General features: G+C 43.7%; 3 protein-coding genes across 3 annotated transcripts in view; all 3 read right to left on the reverse strand.

Annotated features, from left to right (window-relative positions):
- The window catches only part of LOC142907387 (uncharacterized), a 141429-nt gene that overhangs the window by 5999 nt on the left and 109881 nt on the right, over positions 1 to 25549 (reverse strand). The window contains exons 11-14 of the mRNA XM_076056868.1: positions 24433 to 24490; positions 18182 to 18777; positions 11186 to 11243; positions 4935 to 5530 (exon numbers count right to left, since the gene is read on the reverse strand). Of these exons, the coding sequence (XP_075912983.1) occupies positions 4935 to 5530; positions 11186 to 11243; positions 18182 to 18777; positions 24433 to 24490 (1308 nt within the window). The remainder of the gene's footprint in view (positions 1 to 4934; positions 5531 to 11185; positions 11244 to 18181; positions 18778 to 24432; positions 24491 to 25549) is intronic.
- LOC142907350 (uncharacterized) lies at positions 7173 to 8701 on the reverse strand. Its single transcript, XM_076056768.1, has one exon. It carries the CDS (start codon positions 7934 to 7936, stop codon positions 7253 to 7255), a length of 684 nt encoding a protein of 227 aa, XP_075912883.1. The 5' UTR covers positions 7937 to 8701; the 3' UTR covers positions 7173 to 7252.
- Positions 20410 to 21948, reverse strand: LOC142907349 (uncharacterized). The gene has a single exon (XM_076056767.1). It carries the CDS (start codon positions 21181 to 21183, stop codon positions 20500 to 20502), a length of 684 nt encoding a protein of 227 aa, XP_075912882.1. The 5' UTR covers positions 21184 to 21948; the 3' UTR covers positions 20410 to 20499.

Genomic DNA, 25549 nt, shown 5'->3' on the forward strand with positions numbered 1-25549 from the left:
CTCTCTGTTTGTCTCCGGAGTGATGATGGATACAAACCAAATTAAGCGGAGACCATGTACAACATTGGATTTTGGTTATTGATGTTAGAGTGATTGTGTTGCGGCTGTTGTGGGCAAGGAGCCATTCAATTGCCCTGTGTGTGAGAAGGCATTTTCACGGCCATCAAGTCTTAAGAGACACCAGAGAATACACACGGGCGAGAAGCTGTTCCTTTGTTCTGTGTGTGGGAAGGCATTTGCAAGGTCATCAACTCTTCAAATTCATCAGAAAACACACACGGGTGAGAAGCCATTCCTGTGTTCTGTGTGTGGGAAGGCATTTTCAAGGTCATCACATCTTAAGAGTCACAAGAATACACACACGGGCGAGAAGCCATTCCTGTGCTCTGTGTGTGGGAAGGCATTTGGACAGTCATCAAAACTGAACAGGCATCAGAAGGTCCACGATGATAGGAAACTGAAATCAAAAGGTGAAATTCAAGGTGCTGCAATGAGGCCTGAAGGAGATTCCACCTTCGATCCCATGCAGTTGGATCCCGAGAGATGGCTGGATGTGATGGAGTGGCTCGAGAGTCAAACCGAGAGCTAGAGATGACTGAAAAATAAAGTTGCATGTTGTTATACCTATTAATTCGGATTGAGTACGTTTGTGTGTTTATTTTAGACCAAGTAATACGTTACAATTGATTCTGTGACTTTGACACTAGTTTACAATGTGTTTGAGAGTTTCGTTACTTTCAGGTGGTGGTTTGTTGAAGTGGTGTGATAAGCACTGGTTGTGAGAGTGTTGAATTCCTGACTATTGTCGTAGTTAAGTGTTCCTGTTGAGCTAAAGTTGAATTGAGTCTAATTACATCTTTACTCAACATTTTAAACATTTTTTTCTTTTACATAGTTTTTTTTGGTTGGTAATAAGCGACTGTAGATACCCGATGTCAGGATGTACTTTGATGACGCGTTTGTTGGATTTTTAGCTTGGACTTCACCACAGACGCACAGTGAACAAATGTGGTGAACTAATCAGGAAATCAATAGAGGATGAAACGCTGACGCTTTGGTGTTCCTGGAATTGACATGGTTTACATTCAACTGTAACTGTTTGAAAATAGGACGTAACACACATTTGATACGAGTTTTAAGTGAATATTTTTGCAGATTAATAAAAACATATTTTTAACAATTTTGTGTCCGTTATTTATTTTACAATGTTTAAAGCAAAAACGTGTGAAAATTTCAGGTGGAGGATCTCCGTCACAGAAATCTTCCCTTAACCGGCTGCATATTGGCTGTCTACCCCATTAAGATATGTTCCTTGAGGGAATGGTCCCCGTTGTTAATCGTTTCTCAACGTACCAGTCGCTAATCCCAAAGTATGCCGTGGATAAACTGTACTCTGTAACATGTAAACTGTAACAGTCTAAACGATAACACATTATCGACTATAACCTTGTTTAATAATGTATTCAACACAAATGGAGGTACGGTATTAAAATGTCATTAGAAGTATTTGAATCTCACTGTGGTCGTTTTAAAATCGCGAACTGGGGTGAGAGTTAGAAATGCATTAATTATTAGAATAACACTTTGCTCGAATGTTTGATATTTGTAAATGCGAATCGGGAGTCACTAATGCGACTTTGGATTTGCAATGATTAGAATCCCATTGAAACTATTAGAATCGCACTATGGTCATATTAGAATCAGGACTTTGACAGCTGGATGAATTTTGATCTAAAGCTTTCGTGACTGCAGGGATTCATATTCTTGGTTATTTCGGTAAAGTCACCACGTAGAAGGGAAAGAATAAAATAATAAAAATATAAAACAATAAAATTCTCACGACGTTTCGACTGCAACACAAGCAATCATCATCAGCTAGATGAATGTTCGATCTGAATGACATCGAATAGCACTATACAATATCCGTGTATATTTGTTTAAATAAACGCAAATCCGTGAGATTATCAATAGTTGCAATTGTAATGACTCCGGACTGTAGAGGGTTCTTTTATTTAGCCTTTAACGCGGCTTAGGACCCCGGCGTCACGATACAGCAACGTCGACGCCTTAACGGCAACCAGCCGTGACCCGAATCCCCACTAACACAGCCCTGAACCTCGTTCCTTCAACTCTCTCTCGGCGTCAACCTCCCCTCCACCCTTGGTCCAGCCTTCTCTTCTTGATCTCTCTCTCTCCTGTTGTCACCGCTTGTCCCTTCGTTGAGGCACTGTCTTCACAACAACCATCTTAAAACAAAATGAGCCGTCTCGGCTGACAACAATTTTTAGAAGCCACGTGCGTCAGGGCAGCAGCTGCAGCAACATTTTATCCCACGCCGCTACAATCACAATCTTAACGGTCATCTGTAAGGGCTAAGCCGTGTGACCCTACTCACCCGACAACAACAACAACAAGAAACCAACAAAACAACAACCACACACAAATCCTAATACGCTTCCACGTTGTCCAAGGGGACCCTTCTATTGTCCGTGTGCTGGGTGTGGATCCTACCAGCGCAACTTTGCACATTTTGACCGGCTTCTCGCCGCCGGTCTCTCGCCCATGATGGAATCTTGTGCCTTTCCGGGCGTCAAGGGTTCGCACCACAGCCTTGAAGGGTTAGGCAGGTCCCTGGCTTCTTGTGAAGAATATGAGCGGGCTCCAGGCACCGCTCCCTCTCACGTGGCGGATCCTTGAGGCACGCCGAGCCTCTGGGGCTCGTAAACTGTGGGCGACTCAACACATTTCCTTTGGCGTACGGTTTACCATTGCCGAGCGCCCCATCACGTCGGACACACCAGACTTGGGCTGTACAATCCATGGGGATGAGCTGTCTGGGTGGGGACGGACATCAGTTTTGAGGCTGGACCGGTGGACGAACCAACGCCGACGCCCCAACTACATTCGTACTCACTGAGGCCGTCTCACCTCTATGACTTCTACCGGACAATCCGGACCCTGCCATGGGCGGAACTAATTCTAATAATTCGAATGGAATTCGAATATCACACTTCAATGTACGGTGTGTTCTAATCTAGAACACGAGTTTACAATGTTATTTTATAGCGTTATAATGTATAGCTCATAGAGTTCACAACAATAGATTTTACTATTACACTTGTTTACAGTGTAATTGTTTTGATTTAAAGCTTTCGTGACTGCAGTAATTCATATTCTTAGTTTTTTCGGTAAAGTCACGTTGAAGAGAAACAACAAAATATTTATAAAATATATATATATATATATTTTTATTGTTTTATATATATTTTGTTGTTTCTCTTCAACGTGACTTTACCGAAAAAACTAAGAATATAGTGTAATTGTTATGGCGTTACAATGTATATAGCACACAGTTTAAAGGTTATATTGTTAGAGTTAATAATGTTTGAGTTTACAGTGTGAGAGTTTACAATGTGAGAGTTTGTGGCCGTGTCCTGTTCTCGCGGGACCCCACACGGATTTGGAAATAATTGCGATGACCATGAATGAGCTGAGCCTTGAGCGACTAATGTTTACTTTGTTTCAACATAACTGTGTGTAGGTGAGTGCCATCGGGGCTTATTGAATACTACTCATGAATGAACTCACTCCTTAATGAAAGAAATTGTAATCATGTTGGTAGAACAAGTCACCTGCCTTTTTCAAGACGAATTGTTATCTTCAATAGCGTTCTTAAATATATTGCTAAAATACACAGCAGAGGGAAGGCTGCCTTGTTGGGGAGATGTAGTTTGGGTTCGGCGCTGTGACTGGAGTTAGGCGCTGTGACCGGGTGATATCACGGATTCTGAAACAATGGAGTTCAACACTCGCTGCTTGGCCCCGTCGACAGCAGCGGAGACGATCCGATCCACTGCGCTCCATCTCCCCACATGGTCCACGAAATTATCAGTTTTTAAATGAACACATGTTTTTGACATATTTTTCAATTCACGTGTAATGTACATATGTGCTATAATGTGTGATTGTTTACCTCTTTATACGCTTTTTACTGAACAAATATACATTCTATTAAATTTATATGACATTCATCCATCAGTGGACAGTTTGATTCTCATACGACTACAGTAATGCGATTCTAATCCTGCATATCCTGTAAATGTGGACCTTCCGATGCCTGTTCAGTTTTGATGACTGTGCAAATTACTTTCCACACAGTGCACAGGGAATTTTCTGAAAGTGAAAATGAATTTCACCACACAGCACACAATGCACAGGAATGACTTCTCGCCCTTGTGTGTTTTCTAAAGTGTTTGAAGAGTTGACGAGTGTGAAATGGGCAGACTCGTGTGACGGAGATACTCCACCTGAAACTCGGTTCCACACGTTTTTGATAAAAACAAATGACGGAAGATCAATTGTTGAAAGTAATGTGTTTTTTATTCATCTGTAATCATAGTTAAGTTAAAACTCTTATCAAATGTTTATTACGTCTTATGTTCAAACAATTACACAACAATGCAACCATGTCACTCCCCATTGATGTCCTAATTAGTTAACCCCATTTGTTCACTGTGCATCTGTGTTGAAGTGTAACATATACACCCAAATAACGCGTCGTCAATGTGCATCCTGAAATAGGTTATCTAAAGTCTTTTATTATCAACAAATAAAACTACGCTAAAGGGAAAAAGAACACGTTTAAAATGTTGAGTAAAGATGTAACAACAGACTCATTCCAAATTTAGCTCAACAGGAACACTTAACCACGACAATATTGTCAGCAATTGAACCCTCTCACTGCCAGTGGTCATCACACCACTTCAGCAATTAATCCGATGACATGACAAACCACCACTATACACGTCACGAAACTCTCACAAAAAAACCTGTAAAGTGAATGATCATATTTACACACGAAATTATTAAATCCGGCTTAATAGGTAAACCACATGCAACATTATTTCTCAGTCACCCCTAGCTCTCGGTTTGACTCTCGAGCCACTCCATTACATCCAGCCATCTCTCGGGATCCAACTGCATGGGATCGAAGGTGGAATCTCCTTCAGGCCTCATTGCAGCACCTTGAATTTCACCTTTTGATTTCAGCCTCTTATCATCATGGACCTTCTGATGTCTGTTCCGTATTGATGACTGTGCAAATGCCTTTCCACACACAGAACACAGGAATGGCTTCTCGCCCGTGTGTGTTCTCTGGTGAATCTGAAGAGTTGACGAGAGTGAAAATGCCTTCCCACACACAGAACACAGGAATGGCTTCTCACCCATGTGCGTTTTCTGATGAGCTTGAAGAGTTGATGACCTTGCAAATGCCTTCCCGCAAACAGAACACGGGAATGGCTTCTCGCCTGTGTGTGTTCTCTGGTGAGTTTGAAGAGTTGATGACCGTGCAAATGCCTTCCCACACACAGAACACAGGAACGGCTTCTCGCCCGTGTGTGTTCTCTGGTGTCTCTGAAGATCTGATTGCCGTGAAAATGCCTTCACACACACAGTGCAATTGAATGGCTCCTTGCTCCCGTGTGCTCGGGGCTTCAGAGAGCGTATCTGCTCCATGTGACTGCTTCTTCTGAGCGGAGTAACAGTAGCGGGTGTTATCGATAATTAAATGTACCCTATCGTCCGCGAGGATGTTAAGCGTTGCGTTTTTAGATTTTGTAAACTGCCAAAACAAGAACGTCACTCGCGTTTAATCGAGACGCGAAAATAGACACTTACTTGGAGATTCACGGTGAATCGATGTCTGTAACCCGTCTGAAGATGTCCCCACGAACTCGCATATTCACTCACCATACGAAGCAAAGTCGCCTAACTGCCGACACAGCAATTGTGTTCACCAGGCTGCGTTGTCTCGCGGTAGAAGGGCGATCAGCAGAGCGACGAGTCGAGCGTCCAGCCTCATCAAGTTCCCTCTCGAAATGGCCTTGAGCTCTGCTTCTGAGCCGCCTTATAACTCCCCTCCTAGGATCCAATCCTTTGTATTTCAGGATATTTGCATTCGATTGTTAATTTTGGAAGGTACAATCCGTATGTCTATTAACATACCGAATGGTAATGTGCCCATTGTGTTTCATGCCTGAATATGTAAGTGCATCTCATTGTGTAATTGCGCGCTTATTTTGAATAAATTGGATTAGCGCTGTAAAAACACGTTCCCCATGCCCTCCATTGTCCTCGAATTAAAGTGAATGCAGTCCCGTGGCGTTGCCCACAACCGCCGAGCTTCGGGGCTTGAGCACGTTCAGACGCGTAGTGACCACACTTGCAACACAATCACTCTAACATCAGTAACCAAAACCCGATCTGGTACATGGCCTCCGCTTGGTCTGGTTTGTATCCGTCATCACTCCGGAGACAAACAGCGAGGCACGGTTCGGCCAGCCACCACCTCATTTGCCGCAGCGACTTTAATAGCTGCTCTCAAACAACACTGTCACCATTAGTGGTTTACGGGCTAGGGTGTTAAGCGGGCAATCAGTCGTTTTGGTATCAAGGCGTAGGGGATAGTGGACACCTCTGTTATCCCATAAACACAATACACAGGAGCGGGAAGGCTGCCTTGTTGGGGAGATGTAGTTTGGGTAAGTCGCTGTGACTGGAGTTAGGCGATATGACTGGGTGATCACACGGATTCCAAAACATAGCGGATACGATACGATCCACTGCGCTCCATCTCCCTACATGGACAACGACTCTCAGTAAGCGAGCGTGATATGACGTTAAAGTCACTTAGGTAGAAAAATAATAGATCACATTATGGATCTATTATTATCTATTATTTTGTCTACCTACGTGACGTTACCTAAAGAACCAAAGAGTATAGCTACAGTATAATGCAAACCATGTCACTTCCAGGAATACCAAACCAAATTGTCCTTCCCCATTGGTGTCCTTATTAGTTCACCATATTTGTTCACTGTGCGTCTATTTTGAAGTCCAAACAATACGTGAGACGTATGCTTCATCAAGATACATCCTGAAATCGGTTATTTCAAGTCGCTTATTCCCAAAAAAAACCTATACTATTGAAAAAACACGTTTAAAATGTTGAGTAAAGATGTAACAGACTCATTCCAACTTTAGCTCAACAGGAACACTTAACCACTACAATATTGTCAACAATTGATCACTCACAACCAGTGCTTATCACACCACTTCAGCAAGTAATCCGAAAACATTAAACCACCACGTCACGGAACTCACAAAAACTGTAAGGGGCAACATTACAAGCAAAATTACTCAATCCGGCTTAATAGGTTAAACCACATGCAACATTATTTCTCAGTCACCCCTAGCTCTCGTTTTGACTCTCGAGCCACTCCATTACATCCAGCCATCTCTCGGGATCCAAGTGCATGGGATCGAAGGTGGAATCTCCTTCAGGCCTCATTGCAGCACCTTGAATTTCACCTTTTGATTGCAGTTTCCAATCATCGTGGACCTTCTGATGCCTGTTCAGATTTGATGACTGTGAAAATGCCTTCCCACACACAGGGCACAGGAATGGCTTATCGCCCGTGTGTGTTCTCTTATGGCGTTTAAGGTCTGCTGAAAGTGAAAATGTCTTCCCACACACAGAACACAGGAATGGCTTCTCGCCCGTGTGTGTTTTCCGGTGACTCTTAAGATGTGAAGACAGTGAAAATGCCTTCCCACACACAGAAGACAGTAATGGCTTCTCACCTGTGTGTGTTTTCTGATGAGTTTGAAGAGTTGATGACTGTGAAAATGCCTTCCCACACACAGGGCACAGGAATGGCTTCTCGCCCGTGTGTGTTCTCTTATGGCGTTTAAGGTCTGCTGAAAGTGAAAATTCCTTTCCACATACAGAACACTGGAATGGCTTTTCGCCAGTGTGTATTCTCTGGTGTCTCTGAAGATCTGATTGCCGTGAAAATGCCTTCACACACACAGTGCAATTGAATGGCTCCTTGCTCCCGTGTGTTCGGGGCTTCGCAGAGCGTATCTGCTCCATGTGACTGCTTCTTCTGAGCGGAGTAACAGTAGCGGGTGTTATCGATAAATAAAAGTACCCTATCGTCCGCGAGGATGATAAGCGTTGCGTTTTTAGATTTTGTAAACTGCCAAAACAAGAACGTCACTCGCGTTTAATCGAGACGCGAAAATAGACACTTACTTGGAGATTCACGGTGAATCGATGTCTGTAACCCGTCTGAAGATGTCCCCACGAACTCGCATATTCACTCACCATACGAAGCAAAGTCGCCTAACTGTCGACACAGCAATTGTGTTCACCAGGCTGCGTTGTCTCGCGGTAGAAGGGCGATCAGCAGAGCGACGAGTCGAGCGTCCAGCCTCATCAAGTTCCCTCTCGAAATGGCCTTGAGCTCTGTTCTGAGCCGCCTTATAACTCCCCTCCTAGGACCCAATCCTTTGTCTTTCAGGATTTTTGCATTCGATTGTTAATTTTGGAAGGTAGAGTGAGGGAAAAAAAGTATTTGATCCCCTGCTGATTTTGTACGTTTGCCCACTGACAAAGAAATGATCAGTCTATTATTTTAATGCTAGGTTTATTTGAACAGTGATAGACAGAATAACATAAAAAACTCCAGATAAACACATGTCAAAAATGTTATAAATTCATTTGCATTTTAATGAAGGAATTAAGAATTTGACCCCTCTGCAAAACATGACTTAATACTTGGTGGCAAAACCCTTGTTGGCAATCACAGAGGTCAGACGTTTCTTGTAGTTGGCCACCAGGTTTGCACACATCTCAGGAGGGTTTTGTCCCACTCCTCTTTGTAGATCTTCTCCAAGTCATTAAGGTTTCGAGGCTGATGTTTGGCAACTCGAACCTTAAGCTCCCTCCACAGATTTTCTATGGGATTAAGGTCTGGAGACTGTCTAGGCCACTCCAGGACCTTAACGTGCTTCTTCTTGAGCCACTCCTTTGTTGCCTTGGCCGTGTGTTTTGGGTCATTGTCATGCTGGAATACCCATCCACGACACATTTTCAATGCCCTGGCTGAGGGAAGGAGGTTCTCACCCCGGATTTGACGCTACATGGCCCCGTCCATCGTCCCTTTGATGCGGTGAAGTTGTCCTGTCCCCTTAGCAGAAAAACACCCCCAAAGCATAATGTTTCCACCTTCATGTTGGACGGTGGGGATGGTGTTCTTGGGGTCATAGGCAGCATTCCTCCTCTTCCAAACACGGCGAGTTGAGTTGAATCCAACGAGCTCCATTTTAGTCTCATCTGATCACAACACTTTCACCCAGTTGTCCTCTGAATCATTCAGATGTTCATTGGCAAACTTCAGACGGGCATGTATATGTGCTTTCTTGAGCAGGGGGACCTTGTGGGCGCTGCAGGATTTCAGTCCTTCACGGCGTAGTGTATTACCAATTGTTTTATTGGTGACTATGGTCCCAACTGCATTGAGATTATTGACAAGATCCTCCCGTGTAGTTCTGGGCTGATTCCTCACCGTTGTCATAATCATTGCAACTCCACGAGGTGAGATCTTGCATGGAGCCCCAGGCCGAGGGAGATTGACAGTTCTTTTGTGTTTCTTCCATTTGCGAATAATCGTACCAACTGTTGTCACCTTCTCACCAAGGTGCTTGGCAATGATCTTGTAGCCCATTCCAGACTTGTGTAGGTCTACAATCTTGTCCCTGACATCCTTGGAGAGCTCCTTGGTCTTGGCCATGGTGGAGACTTTGGAATCTGATTGATTGCTTCTGTAGACAAGTGTCTTTTATACAGGTAACAAGCTGAGATTAGGAGCACTAACTTTAAGAGTGTGCTCCTAATCTCAGCAACTTACTTGTATAAAAGACACCTGGGAGCCAGAAATCTTTATTCTGTCTCTCACTGTTCAAATAAACCTACCATTACAATTATAGACTGATCATTTCTTTGTCATTGGGCAAACGTACAAAATCAGCAGGGATCAAATACATTTTCCCTTACTGTACAATACACATGATTTACTGAGAATGTCGTTGTCCATGTTGGGAAATGGAGCACAGTGGATCGTATCGTCTCCGCTATGTTTCGGAATCCGTGTGATCACCCAGTCACATCGCCTAACTCCAGTCACAGCGCCTTACACAAACTACATCTCCCCAACAAGGCAGCCTTCCCGCTGCTGTGTATTGTGTTTATGGGATAACAGAGGTGTCTATTATCCCATACGCCTTGACCAAAACGACTGATTGCCCGCTTAACACCCTAGTCCGTAAACCACTATTGGTGACAGTGTTGTTTGAGAGCAGCTATTAAAGTCGCTGCGGCAAATGAGGTAGTGGCTGGCCCAACCGTGCCTCGCTGTTTGTCTCCGGAGTGATGACGGATACAAACCAGACCAAGCGGAGGCCATGTACCAGATCGGGTTTTGGTTACTGATGTTAGAGAGATTGTGTTGCAAGTGTGGTCACTACGCGTCTGAACGTGCTCAAGCCCCGAAGCTCGGCGGTTGTGGGCAACGCCACGGGACTGCATTCACTTTAATTCGAGGACAATGGAGGGCATGGGGAACGTGTTTTTACAGCGCTAATCCCATTTATTCAAAATAAGCGCGATATTACACACTGAGATGCACTTACATATTCAGGCATGAAACACAATGGGCACATTACCATTCGGTATGTTAATAGACAGACGGATTGTACCTTGCGAAATTAACAATCGAATGCAAATTTCCTGAAAGACAAAGGATTAGATCCTAGGAGGGGAGTTATAAGGCGGCTCAGAACAGAGCTCAAGGCCATTTCGAGAGGGAACTTGATGAGGCTGGACGCTCGACTCGTCGCTCTGCTGATCGCCCTTCTACCGCGAGACAACGCAGCCTGGTGAACACAATTGCTGTGTCGGCAGTTAGGCGACTTTGCTTCGTATGGTGAGTGAATATGCGAGTTCGTGGGGACATCTTCAGACGGGTTACAGACATCGATTCACCGTGAATCTCCAAGTAAGTGTCTATTTTCGCGTCTCGGTTAAACGCGAGTGACATTCTTGTTTTGGCAGTTAAAGAAATCCCAAAACGCAACGCTTAACATCCTCGCGGACGATAGGATACTTTTAATTATCGATAACACCCGCTACTGTTACTCCGCTCAGAAGAAGCAGTCACATGGAGCAGATTCGCTCTCCGAAGCCCCGAGCACACGGGAGCAAGGAGCCATTCAATTGCACTGTGTGTGTGAAGGCATTTTCACGGCCATCACATCTTCAGAGACAACAGATAATACACACTGGTGAGAAGCAATTCCAGTGTTCTGTATGTGGAAAGGAATTTTCACTTTCAGCAGACCTTAAACGCCATAAGAGAACACACACGGGCGAGAAGCCATTCCTGTGCCCTGTGTGTGGGAATGCATTTTCACAGTCATCAAATCTTCAAACTCATCAGAAAACACACACAGGTGAGAAGCCATTCCTGTGTTCTGTGTGTGGGAAGACATTTTTACTTTCTTCAGACCTAAAACGCCATGAGAGAACACACACGGGCGATAAGCCATTCCTGTGTTCTGTGTGTGGGAAGGCATTTACACAGTCAAATCTGAACAGGCATCAGAAGGTCCACGATGATTGGAAACTGAAATCAAAAGGTGAAATTCAAGGTGCTGCAATGAGTCCAGAAGGAGATTCCACCTTCGATCCCATGCAGTTGGATCCCGAGAGATGGCTGGATGTAATGGAGTGGCTCGAGAGTCAAACCGAGAGCTAGCGGTGACTGAGAAATAATGTTGCATGTGGTTTAACCTATTAAGCCGGATTGAGTAATTTTGCTTGTAATGTTGCCCCTAACAGTTTTTGTGAGTTTCGTGACGTGGTGGTTTAATGTTTTCGGATTACTTGCTGAAGTGGTGTGATAAGCACTGGTTGTGAGTGTTCAATTGCTGACAATATTGTAGTGGTTAAGTGTTCCTGTTGAGCTAAAGTTGGAATGAGTCTGTTACATCTTTACTCAACATTTTAAACGTGTTTTTCAATAGTATAGGTTTTTTCTTTGTCAATAAGCGAATTGAAATAACCGATTTCAGGATGTACCTTGATGAAGCATTCGTCTCACGTATCGTTTGGACTTCAAAATAGACGCACAGTGAGCAAATATGGTGAACTAATAAGGACATCAATGGGGAAGGATAATTTGGTTTGGTATTCCTGGAAGTGACATGGTTTTCATTATACTGTAGCTATACTCTTTGGTTCTTTAGGTAACGTCACGTAGGTAGACAAAATAATAGATAATAATATATCCATAATGTGATCTATTATTTTTCTACCTACGTGACTTTAACGAAAGAACCAAAGAGCGGATTCCTGCAGTCACGAAAGCTTCAAATCAAGATTGTACTGTAACTGTTTGAACATAAGACTTAATCAACTTTCGATACGAGCTGTAGTAGTGCGAATATTCTTGCAGATAAATAAAACATTATTTTCCACAACTGCTTGTCCGTTATTTATTTGACAACGTTAATAGCGAACTCTACGAGGTGAGATCTTGCATGGAGCCCCAGGCCGAGGGAGATTGACTGTTCTTTTGTGTTTTTTCCATTTGCGAATAATCGCACCAACTGTTGTCACCTTCTCACCAAGGTGCTTGGCAATGGTCTTGTAGCCCATTCCAGACTTGTGTAGGTCTACAATCTTGTCCCTGACATCCTTGGAGAGCTCTTTGGTCTTGGCCATCGTGGAGACTTTAGAATCTGATTAATTGCTTGCTTCTGTGGACAGGTGTCTTTTATACAGGTAACAAGCTAAGATTAGGAGCACTAACTTTAAGAGTGTGCTCCTAATCTCAGCTCCTTACTTGTATAAAAGACACCTGGGAGCCAGAAATCTTTATTCTGTCTCTCACTATTCAAATAAACCTACCATTACAATTATAGACTGATCATTTCTTTGTCATTGGGCAAACGTACAAAATCAGCAGGGATCAAATACATTTTCCCTTACTGTACACTACACATGATTTACTGAGAATGTCGTTGTCCATGTTGGGAAATGGAGCGCAGTGGATCGTATCGTCTCTGCTATGATTCGGAATCCGTGTGATCACCCAGTCACATCGCCTAACTCCAGTCACAGCGCCTTACCCAAACTACATCTCCTCACCAAGGCAGCCTTCCCGCTGCTGTGTATTCTGTTTATGGGATAACAGAGGTGTCTATTATCCCCTATGCCTTGATCAAAACGAGGGATTGTCCGCTTAACACCCTAGCCCGTAAACCACTATTTGTGACAGTGTTGTTTGAGAGCAGCTATTAAAGCAGATTCGCCAAATGAGGTGGTGGCTGGCCGAACCACGCCTCTCTGTTTGTCTCCGGAGTGATGATGGATACAAACCAAATTAAGCGGAGACCATGTACAACATTGGATTTTGGTTATTGATGTTAGAGTGATTGTGTTGCGGCTGTTGTGGGCAAGGAGCCATTCAATTGCCCTGTGTGTGAGAAGGCATTTTCACGGCCATCAAGTCTTAAGAGACACCAGAGAATACACACGGGCGAGAAGCTGTTCCTTTGTTCTGTGTGTGGGAAGGCATTTGCAAGGTCATCAACTCTTCAAATTCATCAGAAAACACACACGGGTGAGAAGCCATTCCTGTGTTCTGTGTGTGGGAAGGCATTTTCAAGGTCATCACATCTTAAGAGTCACAAGAATACACACACGGGCGAGAAGCCATTCCTGTGCTCTGTGTGTGGGAAGGCATTTGGACAGTCATCAAAACTGAACAGGCATCAGAAGGTCCACGATGATAGGAAACTGAAATCAAAAGGTGAAATTCAAGGTGCTGCAATGAGGCCTGAAGGAGATTCCACCTTCGATCCCATGCAGTTGGATCCCGAGAGATGGCTGGATGTGATGGAGTGGCTCGAGAGTCAAACCGAGAGCTAGAGATGACTGAAAAATAAAGTTGCATGTTGTTATACCTATTAATTCGGATTGAGTACGTTTGTGTGTTTATTTTAGACCAAGTAATACGTTACAATTGATTCTGTGACTTTGACACTAGTTTACAATGTGTTTGAGAGTTTCGTTACTTTCAGGTGGTGGTTTGTTGAAGTGGTGTGATAAGCACTGGTTGTGAGAGTGTTGAATTCCTGACTATTGTCGTAGTTAAGTGTTCCTGTTGAGCTAAAGTTGAATTGAGTCTAATTACATCTTTACTCAACATTTTAAACATTTTTTTCTTTTACATAGTTTTTTTTGGTTGGTAATAAGCGACTGTAGATACCCGATGTCAGGATGTACTTTGATGACGCGTTTGTTGGATTTTTAGCTTGGACTTCACCACAGACGCACAGTGAACAAATGTGGTGAACTAATCAGGAAATCAATAGAGGATGAAACGCTGACGCTTTGGTGTTCCTGGAATTGACATGGTTTACATTCAACTGTAACTGTTTGAAAATAGGACGTAACACACATTTGATACGAGTTTTAAGTGAATATTTTTGCAGATTAATAAAAACATATTTTTAACAATTTTGTGTCCGTTATTTATTTTACAATGTTTAAAGCAAAAACGTGTGAAAATTTCAGGTGGAGGATCTCCGTCACAGAAATCTTCCCTTAACCGGCTGCATATTGGCTGTCTACCCCATTAAGATATGTTCCTTGAGGGAATGGTCCCCGTTGTTAATCGTTTCTCAACGTACCAGTCGCTAATCCCAAAGTATGCCGTGGATAAACTGTACTCTGTAACATGTAAACTGTAACAGTCTAAACGATAACACATTATCGACTATAACCTTGTTTAATAATGTATTCAACACAAATGGAGGTACGGTATTAAAATGTCATTAGAAGTATTTGAATCTCACTGTGGTCGTTTTAAAATCGCGAACTGGGGTGAGAGTTAGAAATGCATTAATTATTAGAATAACACTTTGCTCGAATGTTTGATATTTGTAAATGCGAATCGGGAGTCACTAATGCGACTTTGGATTTGCAATGATTAGAATCCCATTGAAACTATTAGAATCGCACTATGGTCATATTAGAATCAGGACTTTGACAGCTGGATGAATTTTGATCTAAAGCTTTCGTGACTGCAGGGATTCATATTCTTGGTTATTTCGGTAAAGTCACCACGTAGAAGGGAAAGAATAAAATAATAAAAATATAAAACAATAAAATTCTCACGACGTTTCGACTGCAACACAAGCAATCATCATCAGCTAGATGAATGTTCGATCTGAATGACATCGAATAGCACTATACAATATCCGTGTATATTTGTTTAAATAAACGCAAATCCGTGAGATTATCAATAGTTGCAATTGTAATGACTCCGGACTGTAGAGGGTTCTTTTATTTAGCCTTTAACGCGGCTTAGGACCCCGGCGTCACGATACAGCAACGTCGACGCCTTAACGGCAACCAGCCGTGACCCGAATCCCCACTAACACAGCCCTGAACCTCGTTCCTTCAACTCTCTCTCGGCGTCAACCTCCCCTCCACCCTTGGTCCAGCCTTCTCTTCTTGATCTCTCTCTCTCCTGTTGTCACCGCTTGTCCCTTCGTTGAGGCACTGTCTTCACAACAACCATCTTAAAACAAAATGAGCCGTCTCGGCTGACAACAATTTTTAGAAGCCACGTGCGTCAGGGCAGCAGCTGCAGCAACATTTTATCCCACGCCGCTACAATCACAATCTTAACGGTCATCTGTAAGGGCTAAGCCGTGTGACCCTACTCACCCGACAACAACAACAACAATAAACCAACAAAACAACAACCACACACAAATCCTAATACGCTTCCACGTTGTCCAAGGGGACCCTTCTATTGTCCGTGTGCTGGGTGTGGATCCTACCAGCGCAACCTTGCACATTTTGACCGGCTTCTCGCCGCCGGTCTCTCGCCCATGATGGAATCTTGTGCCTTTCCGGGCGTCAAGGGTTCGCACCACAGCCTTGAAGGGTTAGGCAGGTCCCTGGCTTCTTGTGAAGAATATGAGCGGGCTCCAGGCACCGCTCCCTCTCACGTGGCGGATCCTTGAGGCACGCCGAGCCTCTGGGGCTCGTAAACTGTGGGCGACTCAACACATTTCCTTTGGCGTACGGTTTACCATTGCCGAGCGCCCCATCACGTCGGACACACCAGACTTGGGCTGTACAATCCATGGGGATGAGCTGTCTGGGTGGGGACGGACATCAGTTTTGAGGCTGGACCGGTGGACGAACCAACGCCGACGCCCCAACTACATTCGTACTCACTGAGGCCGTCTCACCTCTATGACTTCTACCGGACAATCCGGACCCTGCCATGGGCGGAACTAATTCTAATAATTCGAATGGAATTCGAATATCACACTTCAATGTACGGTGTGTTCTAATCTAGAACACGAGTTTACAATGTTATTTTATAGCGTTATAATGTATAGCTCATAGAGTTCACAACAATAGATTTTACTATTACACTTGTTTACAGTGTAATTGTTTTGATTTAAAGCTTTCGTGACTGCAGTAATTCATATTCTTAGTTTTTTCGGTAAAGTCACGTTGAAGAGAAACAACAAAATATTTATAAAATATATATATATATATATTTTTATTGTTTTATATATATTTTGTTGTTTCTCTTCAACGTGACTTTACCGAAAAAACTAAGAATATAGTGTAATTGTTATGGCGTTACAATGTATATAGCACACAGTTTAAAGGTTATATTGTTAGAGTTAATAATGTTTGAGTTTACAGTGTGAGAGTTTACAATGTGAGAGTTTGTGGCCGTGTCCTGTTCTCGCGGGACCCCACACGGATTTGGAAATAATTGCGATGACCATGAATGAGCTGAGCCTTGAGCGACTAATGTTTACTTTGTTTCAACATAACTGTGTGTAGGTGAGTGCCATCGGGGCTTATTGAATACTACTCATGAATGAACTCACTCCTTAATGAAAGAAATTGTAATCATGTTGGTAGAACAAGTCACCTGCCTTTTTCAAGACGAATTGTTATCTTCAATAGCGTTCTTAAATATATTGCTAAAATACACAGCAGAGGGAAGGCTGCCTTGTTGGGGAGATGTAGTTTGGGTTCGGCGCTGTGACTGGAGTTAGGCGCTGTGACCGGGTGATATCACGGATTCTGAAACAATGGAGTTCAACACTCGCTGCTTGGCCCCGTCGACAGCAGCGGAGACGATCCGATCCACTGCGCTCCATCTCCCCACATGGTCCACGAAATTATCAGTTTTTAAATGAACACATGTTTTTGACATATTTTTCAATTCACGTGTAATGTACATATGTGCTATAATGTGTGATTGTTTACCTCTTTATACGCTTTTTACTGAACAAATATACATTCTATTAAATTTATATGACATTCATCCATCAGTGGACAGTTTGATTCTCATACGACTACAGTAATGCGATTCTAATCCTGCATATCCTGTAAATGTGGACCTTCCGATGCCTGTTCAGTTTTGATGACTGTGCAAATTACTTTCCACACAGTGCACAGGGAATTTTCTGAAAGTGAAAATGAATTTCACCACACAGCACACAATGCACAGGAATGACTTCTCGCCCTTGTGTGTTTTCTAAAGTGTTTGAAGAGTTGACGAGTGTGAAATGGGCAGACTCGTGTGACGGAGATACTCCACCTGAAACTCGGTTCCACACGTTTTTGATAAAAACAAATGACGGAAGATCAATTGTTGAAAGTAATGTGTTTTTTATTCATCTGTAATCATAGTTAAGTTAAAACTCTTATCAAATGTTTATTACGTCTTATGTTCAAACAATTACACAACAATGCAACCATGTCACTCCCATTGATGTCCTAATTAGTTAACCCCATTTGTTCACTGTGCATCTGTGTTGAAGTGTAACATATACACCCAAATAACGCGTCGTCAATGTGCATCCTGAAATAGGTTATCTAAAGTCTTTTATTATCAACAAATAAAACTACGCTAAAGGGAAAAAGAACACGTTTAAAATGTTGAGTAAAGATGTAACAACAGACTCATTCCAAATTTAGCTCAACAGGAACACTTAACCACGACAATATTGTCAGCAATTGAACCCTCTCACTGCCAGTGGTCATCACACCACTTCAGCAATTAATCCGATGACATGACAAACCACCACTATACACGTCACGAAACTCTCACAAAAAAACCTGTAAAGTGAATGATCATATTTACACACGAAATTATTAAATCCGGCTTAATAGGTAAACCACATGCAACATTATTTCTCAGTCACCCCTAGCTCTCGGTTTGACTCTCGAGCCACTCCATTACATCCAGCCATCTCTCGGGATCCAACTGCATGGGATCGAAGGTGGAATCTCCTTCAGGCCTCATTGCAGCACCTTGAATTTCACCTTTTGATTTCAGCCTCTTATCATCATGGACCTTCTGATGTCTGTTCCGTATTGATGACTGTGCAAATGCCTTTCCACACACAGAACACAGGAATGGCTTCTCGCCCGTGTGTGTTCTCTGGTGAATCTGAAGAGTTGACGAGAGTGAAAATGCCTTCCCACACACAGAACACAGGAATGGCTTCTCACCCATGTGCGTTTTCTGATGAGCTTGAAGAGTTGATGACCTTGCAAATGCCTTCCCGCAAACAGAACACGGGAATGGCTTCTCGCCTGTGTGTGTTCTCTGGTGAGTTTGAAGAGTTGATGACCGTGCAAATGCCTTCCCACACACAGAACACAGGAACGGCTTCTCGCCCGTGTGTGTTCTCTGGTGTCTCTGAAGATCTGATTGCCGTGAAAATGCCTTCACACACACAGTGCAATTGAATGGCTCCTTGCTCCCGTGTGCTCGGGGCTTCAGAGAGCGTATCTGCTCCATGTGACTGCTTCTTCTGAGCGGAGTAACAGTAGCGGGTGTTATCGATAATTAAATGTACCCTATCGTCCGCGAGGATGTTAAGCGTTGCGTTTTTAGATTTTGTAAACTGCCAAAACAAGAACGTCACTCGCGTTTAATCGAGACGCGAAAATAGACACTTACTTGGAGATTCACGGTGAATCGATGTCTGTAACCCGTCTGAAGATGTCCCCACGAACTCGCATATTCACTCACCATACGAAGCAAAGTCGCCTAACTGCCGACACAGCAATTGTGTTCACCAGGCTGCGTTGTCTCGCGGTAGAAGGGCGATCAGCAGAGCGACGAGTCGAGCGTCCAGCCTCATCAAGTTCCCTCTCGAAATGGCCTTGAGCTCTGCTTCTGAGCCGCCTTATAACTCCCCTCCTAGGATCCAATCCTTTGTATTTCAGGATATTTGCATTCGATTGTTAATTTTGGAAGGTACAATCCGTATGTCTATTAACATACCGAATGGTAATGTGCCCATTGTGTTTCATGCCTGAATATGTAAGTGCATCTCATTGTGTAATTGCGCGCTTATTTTGAATAAATTGGATTAGCGCTGTAAAAACACGTTCCCCATGCCCTCCATTGTCCTCGAATTAAAGTGAATGCAGTCCCGTGGCGTTGCCCACAACCGCCGAGCTTCGGGGCTTGAGCACGTTCAGACGCGTAGTGACCACACTTGCAACACAATCACTCTAACATCAGTAACCAAAACCCGATCTGGTACATGGCCTCCGCTTGGTCTGGTTTGTATCCGTCATCACTCCGGAGACAAACAGCGAGGCACGGTTCGGCCAGCCACCACCTCATTTGCCGCAGCGACTTTAATAGCTGCTCTCAAACAACACTGTCACCATTAGTGGTTTACGGGCTAGGGTGTTAAGCGGGCAATCAGTCGTTTTGGTATCAAGGCGTAGGGGATAGTGGACACCTCTGTTATCCCATAAACACAATACACAGGAGCGGGAAGGCTGCCTTGTTGGGGAGATGTAGTTTGGGTAAGTCGCTGTGACTGGAGTTAGGCGATATGACTGGGTGATCACACGGATTCCAAAACATAGCGGATACGATACGATCCACTGCGCTCCATCTCCCTACATGGACAACGACTCTCAGTAAGCGAGCGTGATATGACGTTAAAGTCACTTAGGTAGAAAAATAATAGATCACATTATGGATCTATTATTATCTATTATTTTGTCTACCTACGTGACGTTACCTAAAGAACCAAAGAGTATAGCTACAGTATAATGCAAACCATGTCACTTCCAGGAATACCAAACCAAATTGTCCTTCCCCATTGGTGTCCTTATTAGTTCACCATATTTGTTCACTGTGCGTCTATTTTGAAGTCCAAACAATACGTGAGACGTATGCTTCATCAAGATACATCCTGAAATCGGTTATTTCAAGTCGCTTATTCCCAAAAAAAACCTATACTATTGAAAAAACACGTTTAAAATGTTGAGTAAAGATGTAACAGACTCATTCCAACTTTAGCTCAACAGGAACACTTAACCACTACAATATTGTCAACAATTGATCACTCACAACCAGTGCTTATCACACCACTTCAGCAAGTAATCCGAAAACATTAAACCACCACGTCACGGAACTCACAAAAACTGTAAGGGGCAACATTACAAGCAAAATTACTCAATCCGGCTTAATAGGTTAAACCACATGCAACATTATTTCTCAGTCACCCCTAGCTCTCGTTTTGACTCTCGAGCCACTCCATTACATCCAGCCATCTCTCGGGATCCAAGTGCATGGGATCGAAGGTGGAATCTCCTTCAGGCCTCATTGCAGCACCTTGAATTTCACCTTTTGATTGCAGTTTCCAATCATCGTGGACCTTCTGATGCCTGTTCAGATTTGATGACTGTGAAAATGCCTTCCCACACACAGGGCACAGGAATGGCTTATCGCCCGTGTGTGTTCTCTTATGGCGTTTAAGGTCTGCTGAAAGTGAAAATGTCTTCCCACACACAGAACACAGGAATGGCTTCTCGCCCGTGTGTGTTTTCCGGTGACTCTTAAGATGTGAAGACAGTGAAAATGCCTTCCCACACACAGAAGACAGTAATGGCTTCTCACCTGTGTGTGTTTTCTGATGAGTTTGAAGAGTTGATGACTGTGAAAATGCCTTCCCACACACAGGGCACAGGAATGGCTTCTCGCCCGTGTGTGTTCTCTTATGGCGTTTAAGGTCTGCTGAAAGTGAAAATTCCTTTCCACATACAGAACACTGGAATGGCTTTTCGCCAGTGTGTATTCTCTGGTGTCTCTGAAGATCTGATTGCCGTGAAAATGCCTTCACACACACAGTGCAATTGAATGGCTCCTTGCTCCCGTGTGTTCGGGGCTTCGCAGAGCGTATCTGCTCCATGTGACTGCTTCTTCTGAGCGGAGTAACAGTAGCGGGTGTTATCGATAAATAAAAGTACCCTATCGTCCGCGAGGATGATAAGCGTTGCGTTTTTAGATTTTGTAAACTGCCAAAACAAGAACGTCACTCGCGTTTAATCGAGACGCGAAAATAGACACTTACTTGGAGATTCACGGTGAATCGATGTCTGTAACCCGTCTGAAGATGTCCCCACGAACTCGCATATTCACTCACCATACGAAGCAAAGTCGCCTAACTGTCGACACAGCAATTGTGTTCACCAGGCTGCGTTGTCTCGCGGTAGAAGGGCGATCAGCAGAGCGACGAGTCGAGCGTCCAGCCTCATCAAGTTCCCTCTCGAAATGGCCTTGAGCTCTGTTCTGAGCCGCCTTATAACTCCCCTCCTAGGACCCAATCCTTTGTCTTTCAGGATTTTTGCATTCGATTGTTAATTTTGGAAGGTAGAGTGAGGGAAAAAAAGTATTTGATCCCCTGCTGATTTTGTACGTTTGCCCACTGACAAAGAAATGATCAGTCTATTATTTTAATGCTAGGTTTATTTGAACAGTGATAGACAGAATAACATAAAAAACTCCAGATAAACACATGTCAAAAATGTTATAAATTCATTTGCATTTTAATGAAGGAATTAAGAATTTGACCCCTCTGCAAAACATGACTTAATACTTGGTGGCAAAACCCTTGTTGGCAATCACAGAGGTCAGACGTTTCTTGTAGTTGGCCACCAGGTTTGCACACATCTCAGGAGGGTTTTGTCCCACTCCTCTTTGTAGATCTTCTCCAAGTCATTAAGGTTTCGAGGCTGATGTTTGGCAACTCGAACCTTAAGCTCCCTCCACAGATTTTCTATGGGATTAAGGTCTGGAGACTGTCTAGGCCACTCCAGGACCTTAACGTGCTTCTTCTTGAGCCACTCCTTTGTTGCCTTGGCCGTGTGTTTTGGGTCATTGTCATGCTGGAATACCCATCCACGACACATTTTCAATGCCCTGGCTGAGGGAAGGAGGTTCTCACCCCGGATTTGACGCTACATGGCCCCGTCCATCGTCCCTTTGATGCGGTGAAGTTGTCCTGTCCCCTTAGCAGAAAAACACCCCCAAAGCATAATGTTTCCACCTTCATGTTGGACGGTGGGGATGGTGTTCTTGGGGTCATAGGCAGCATTCCTCCTCTTCCAAACACGGCGAGTTGAGTTGAATCCAACGAGCTCCATTTTAGTCTCATCTGATCACAACACTTTCACCCAGTTGTCCTCTGAATCATTCAGATGTTCATTGGCAAACTTCAGACGGGCATGTATATGTGCTTTCTTGAGCAGGGGGACCTTGTGGGCGCTGCAGGATTTCAGTCCTTCACGGCGTAGTGTATTACCAATTGTTTTATTGGTGACTATGGTCCCAACTGCATTGAGATTATTGACAAGATCCTCCCGTGTAGTTCTGGGCTGATTCCTCACCGTTGTCATAATCATTGCAACTCCACGAGGTGAGATCTTGCATGGAGCCCCAGGCCGAGGGAGATTGACAGTTCTTTTGTGTTTCTTCCATTTGCGAATAATCGTACCAACTGTTGTCACCTTCTCACCAAGGTGCTTGGCAATGATCTTGTAGCCCATTCCAGACTTGTGTAGGTCTACAATCTTGTCCCTGACATCCTTGGAGAGCTCCTTGGTCTTGGCCATGGTGGAGACTTTGGAATCTGATTGATTGCTTCTGTAGACAAGTGTCTTTTATACAGGTAACAAGCTGAGATTAGGAGCACTAACTTTAAGAGTGTGCTCCTAATCTCAGCAACTTACTTGTATAAAAGACACCTGGGAGCCAGAAATCTTTATTCTGTCTCTCACTGTTCAAATAAACCTACCATTACAATTATAGACTGATCATTTCTTTGTCATTGGGCAAACGTACAAAATCAGCAGGGATCAAATACATTTTCCCTTACTGTACAATACACATGATTTACTGAGAATGTCGTTGTCCATGTTGGGAAATGGAGCACAGTGGATCGTATCGTCTCCGCTATGTTTCGGAATCCGTGTGATCACCCAGTCACATCGCCTAACTCCAGTCACAGCGCCTTACACAAACTACATCTCCCCAACAAGGCAGCCTTCCCGCTGCTGTGTATTGTGTTTATGGGATAACAGAGGTGTCTATTATCCCATACGCCTTGACCAAAACGACTGATTGCCCGCTTAACACCCTAGTCCGTAAACCACTATTGGTGACAGTGTTGTTTGAGAGCAGCTATTAAAGTCGCTGCGGCAAATGAGGTAGTGGCTGGCCCAACCGTGCCTCGCTGTTTGTCTCCGGAGTGATGACGGATACAAACCAGACCAAGCGGAGGCCATGTACCAGATCGGGTTTTGGTTACTGATGTTAGAGAGATTGTGTTGCAAGTGTGGTCACTACGCGTCTGAACGTGCTCAAGCCCCGAAGCTCGGCGGTTGTGGGCAACGCCACGGGACTGCATTCACTTTAATTCGAGGACAATGGAGGGCATGGGGAACGTGTTTTTACAGCGCTAATCCCATTTATTCAAAATAAGCGCGATATTACACACTGAGATGCACTTACATATTCAGGCATGAAACACAATGGGCACATTACCATTCGGTATGTTAATAGACAGACGGATTGTACCTTGCGAAATTAACAATCGAATGCAAATTTCCTGAAAGACAAAGGATTAGATCCTAGGAGGGGAGTTATAAGGCGGCTCAGAACAGAGCTCAAGGCCATTTCGAGAGGGAACTTGATGAGGCTGGACGCTCGACTCGTCGCTCTGCTGATCGCCCTTCTACCGCGAGACAACGCAGCCTGGTGAACACAATTGCTGTGTCGGCAGTTAGGCGACTTTGCTTCGTATGGTGAGTGAATATGCGAGTTCGTGGGGACATCTTCAGACGGGTTACAGACATCGATTCACCGTGAATCTCCAAGTAAGTGTCTATTTTCGCGTCTCGGTTAAACGCGAGTGACATTCTTGTTTTGGCAGTTAAAGAAATCCCAAAACGCAACGCTTAACATCCTCGCGGACGATAGGATACTTTTAATTATCGATAACACCCGCTACTGTTACTCCGCTCAGAAGAAGCAGTCACATGGAGCAGATTCGCTCTCCGAAGCCCCGAGCACACGGGAGCAAGGAGCCATTCAATTGCACTGTGTGTGTGAAGGCATTTTCACGGCCATCACATCTTCAGAGACAACAGATAATACACACTGGTGAGAAGCAATTCCAGTGTTCTGTATGTGGAAAGGAATTTTCACTTTCAGCAGACCTTAAACGCCATAAGAGAACACACACGGGCGAGAAGCCATTCCTGTGCCCTGTGTGTGGGAATGCATTTTCACAGTCATCAAATCTTCAAACTCATCAGAAAACACACACAGGTGAGAAGCCATTCCTGTGTTCTGTGTGTGGGAAGACATTTTTACTTTCTTCAGACCTAAAACGCCATGAGAGAACACACACGGGCGATAAGCCATTCCTGTGTTCTGTGTGTGGGAAGGCATTTACACAGTCAAATCTGAACAGGCATCAGAAGGTCCACGATGATTGGAAACTGAAATCAAAAGGTGAAATTCAAGGTGCTGCAATGAGTCCAGAAGGAGATTCCACCTTCGATCCCATGCAGTTGGATCCCGAGAGATGGCTGGATGTAATGGAGTGGCTCGAGAGTCAAACCGAGAGCTAGCGGTGACTGAGAAATAATGTTGCATGTGGTTTAACCTATTAAGCCGGATTGAGTAATTTTGCTTGTAATGTTGCCCCTAACAGTTTTTGTGAGTTTCGTGACGTGGTGGTTTAATGTTTTCGGATTACTTGCTGAAGTGGTGTGATAAGCACTGGTTGTGAGTGTTCAATTGCTGACAATATTGTAGTGGTTAAGTGTTCCTGTTGAGCTAAAGTTGGAATGAGTCTGTTACATCTTTACTCAACATTTTAAACGTGTTTTTCAATAGTATAGGTTTTTTCTTTGTCAATAAGCGAATTGAAATAACCGATTTCAGGATGTACCTTGATGAAGCATTCGTCTCACGTATCGTTTGGACTTCAAAATAGACGCACAGTGAGCAAATATGGTGAACTAATAAGGACATCAATGGGGAAGGATAATTTGGTTTGGTATTCCTGGAAGTGACATGGTTTTCATTATACTGTAGCTATACTCTTTGGTTCTTTAGGTAACGTCACGTAGGTAGACAAAATAATAGATAATAATATATCCATAATGTGATCTATTATTTTTCTACCTACGTGACTTTAACGAAAGAACCAAAGAGCGGATTCCTGCAGTCACGAAAGCTTCAAATCAAGATTGTACTGTAACTGTTTG

The sequence above is a fragment of the Petromyzon marinus genome, chromosome 78 (genome assembly GCF_048934315.1).
Source record: "Petromyzon marinus isolate PM22_M1 ecotype Great Lakes invasive population chromosome 78, UKy_Petmar_22M1.pri1.0, whole genome shotgun sequence".
Taxonomy (NCBI): Eukaryota; Metazoa; Chordata; class Hyperoartia; order Petromyzontiformes; family Petromyzontidae; genus Petromyzon; species Petromyzon marinus.

Coding starts and splice junctions, on each gene's coding strand:
- LOC142907350 (XM_076056768.1), bottom strand. CDS start 7,936: ATGGAGCAGATACGCTCTGCGAAGCCCCGAACACACGGGAGCAAGGAG.
- LOC142907349 (XM_076056767.1), bottom strand. CDS start 21,183: ATGGAGCAGATACGCTCTGCGAAGCCCCGAACACACGGGAGCAAGGAG.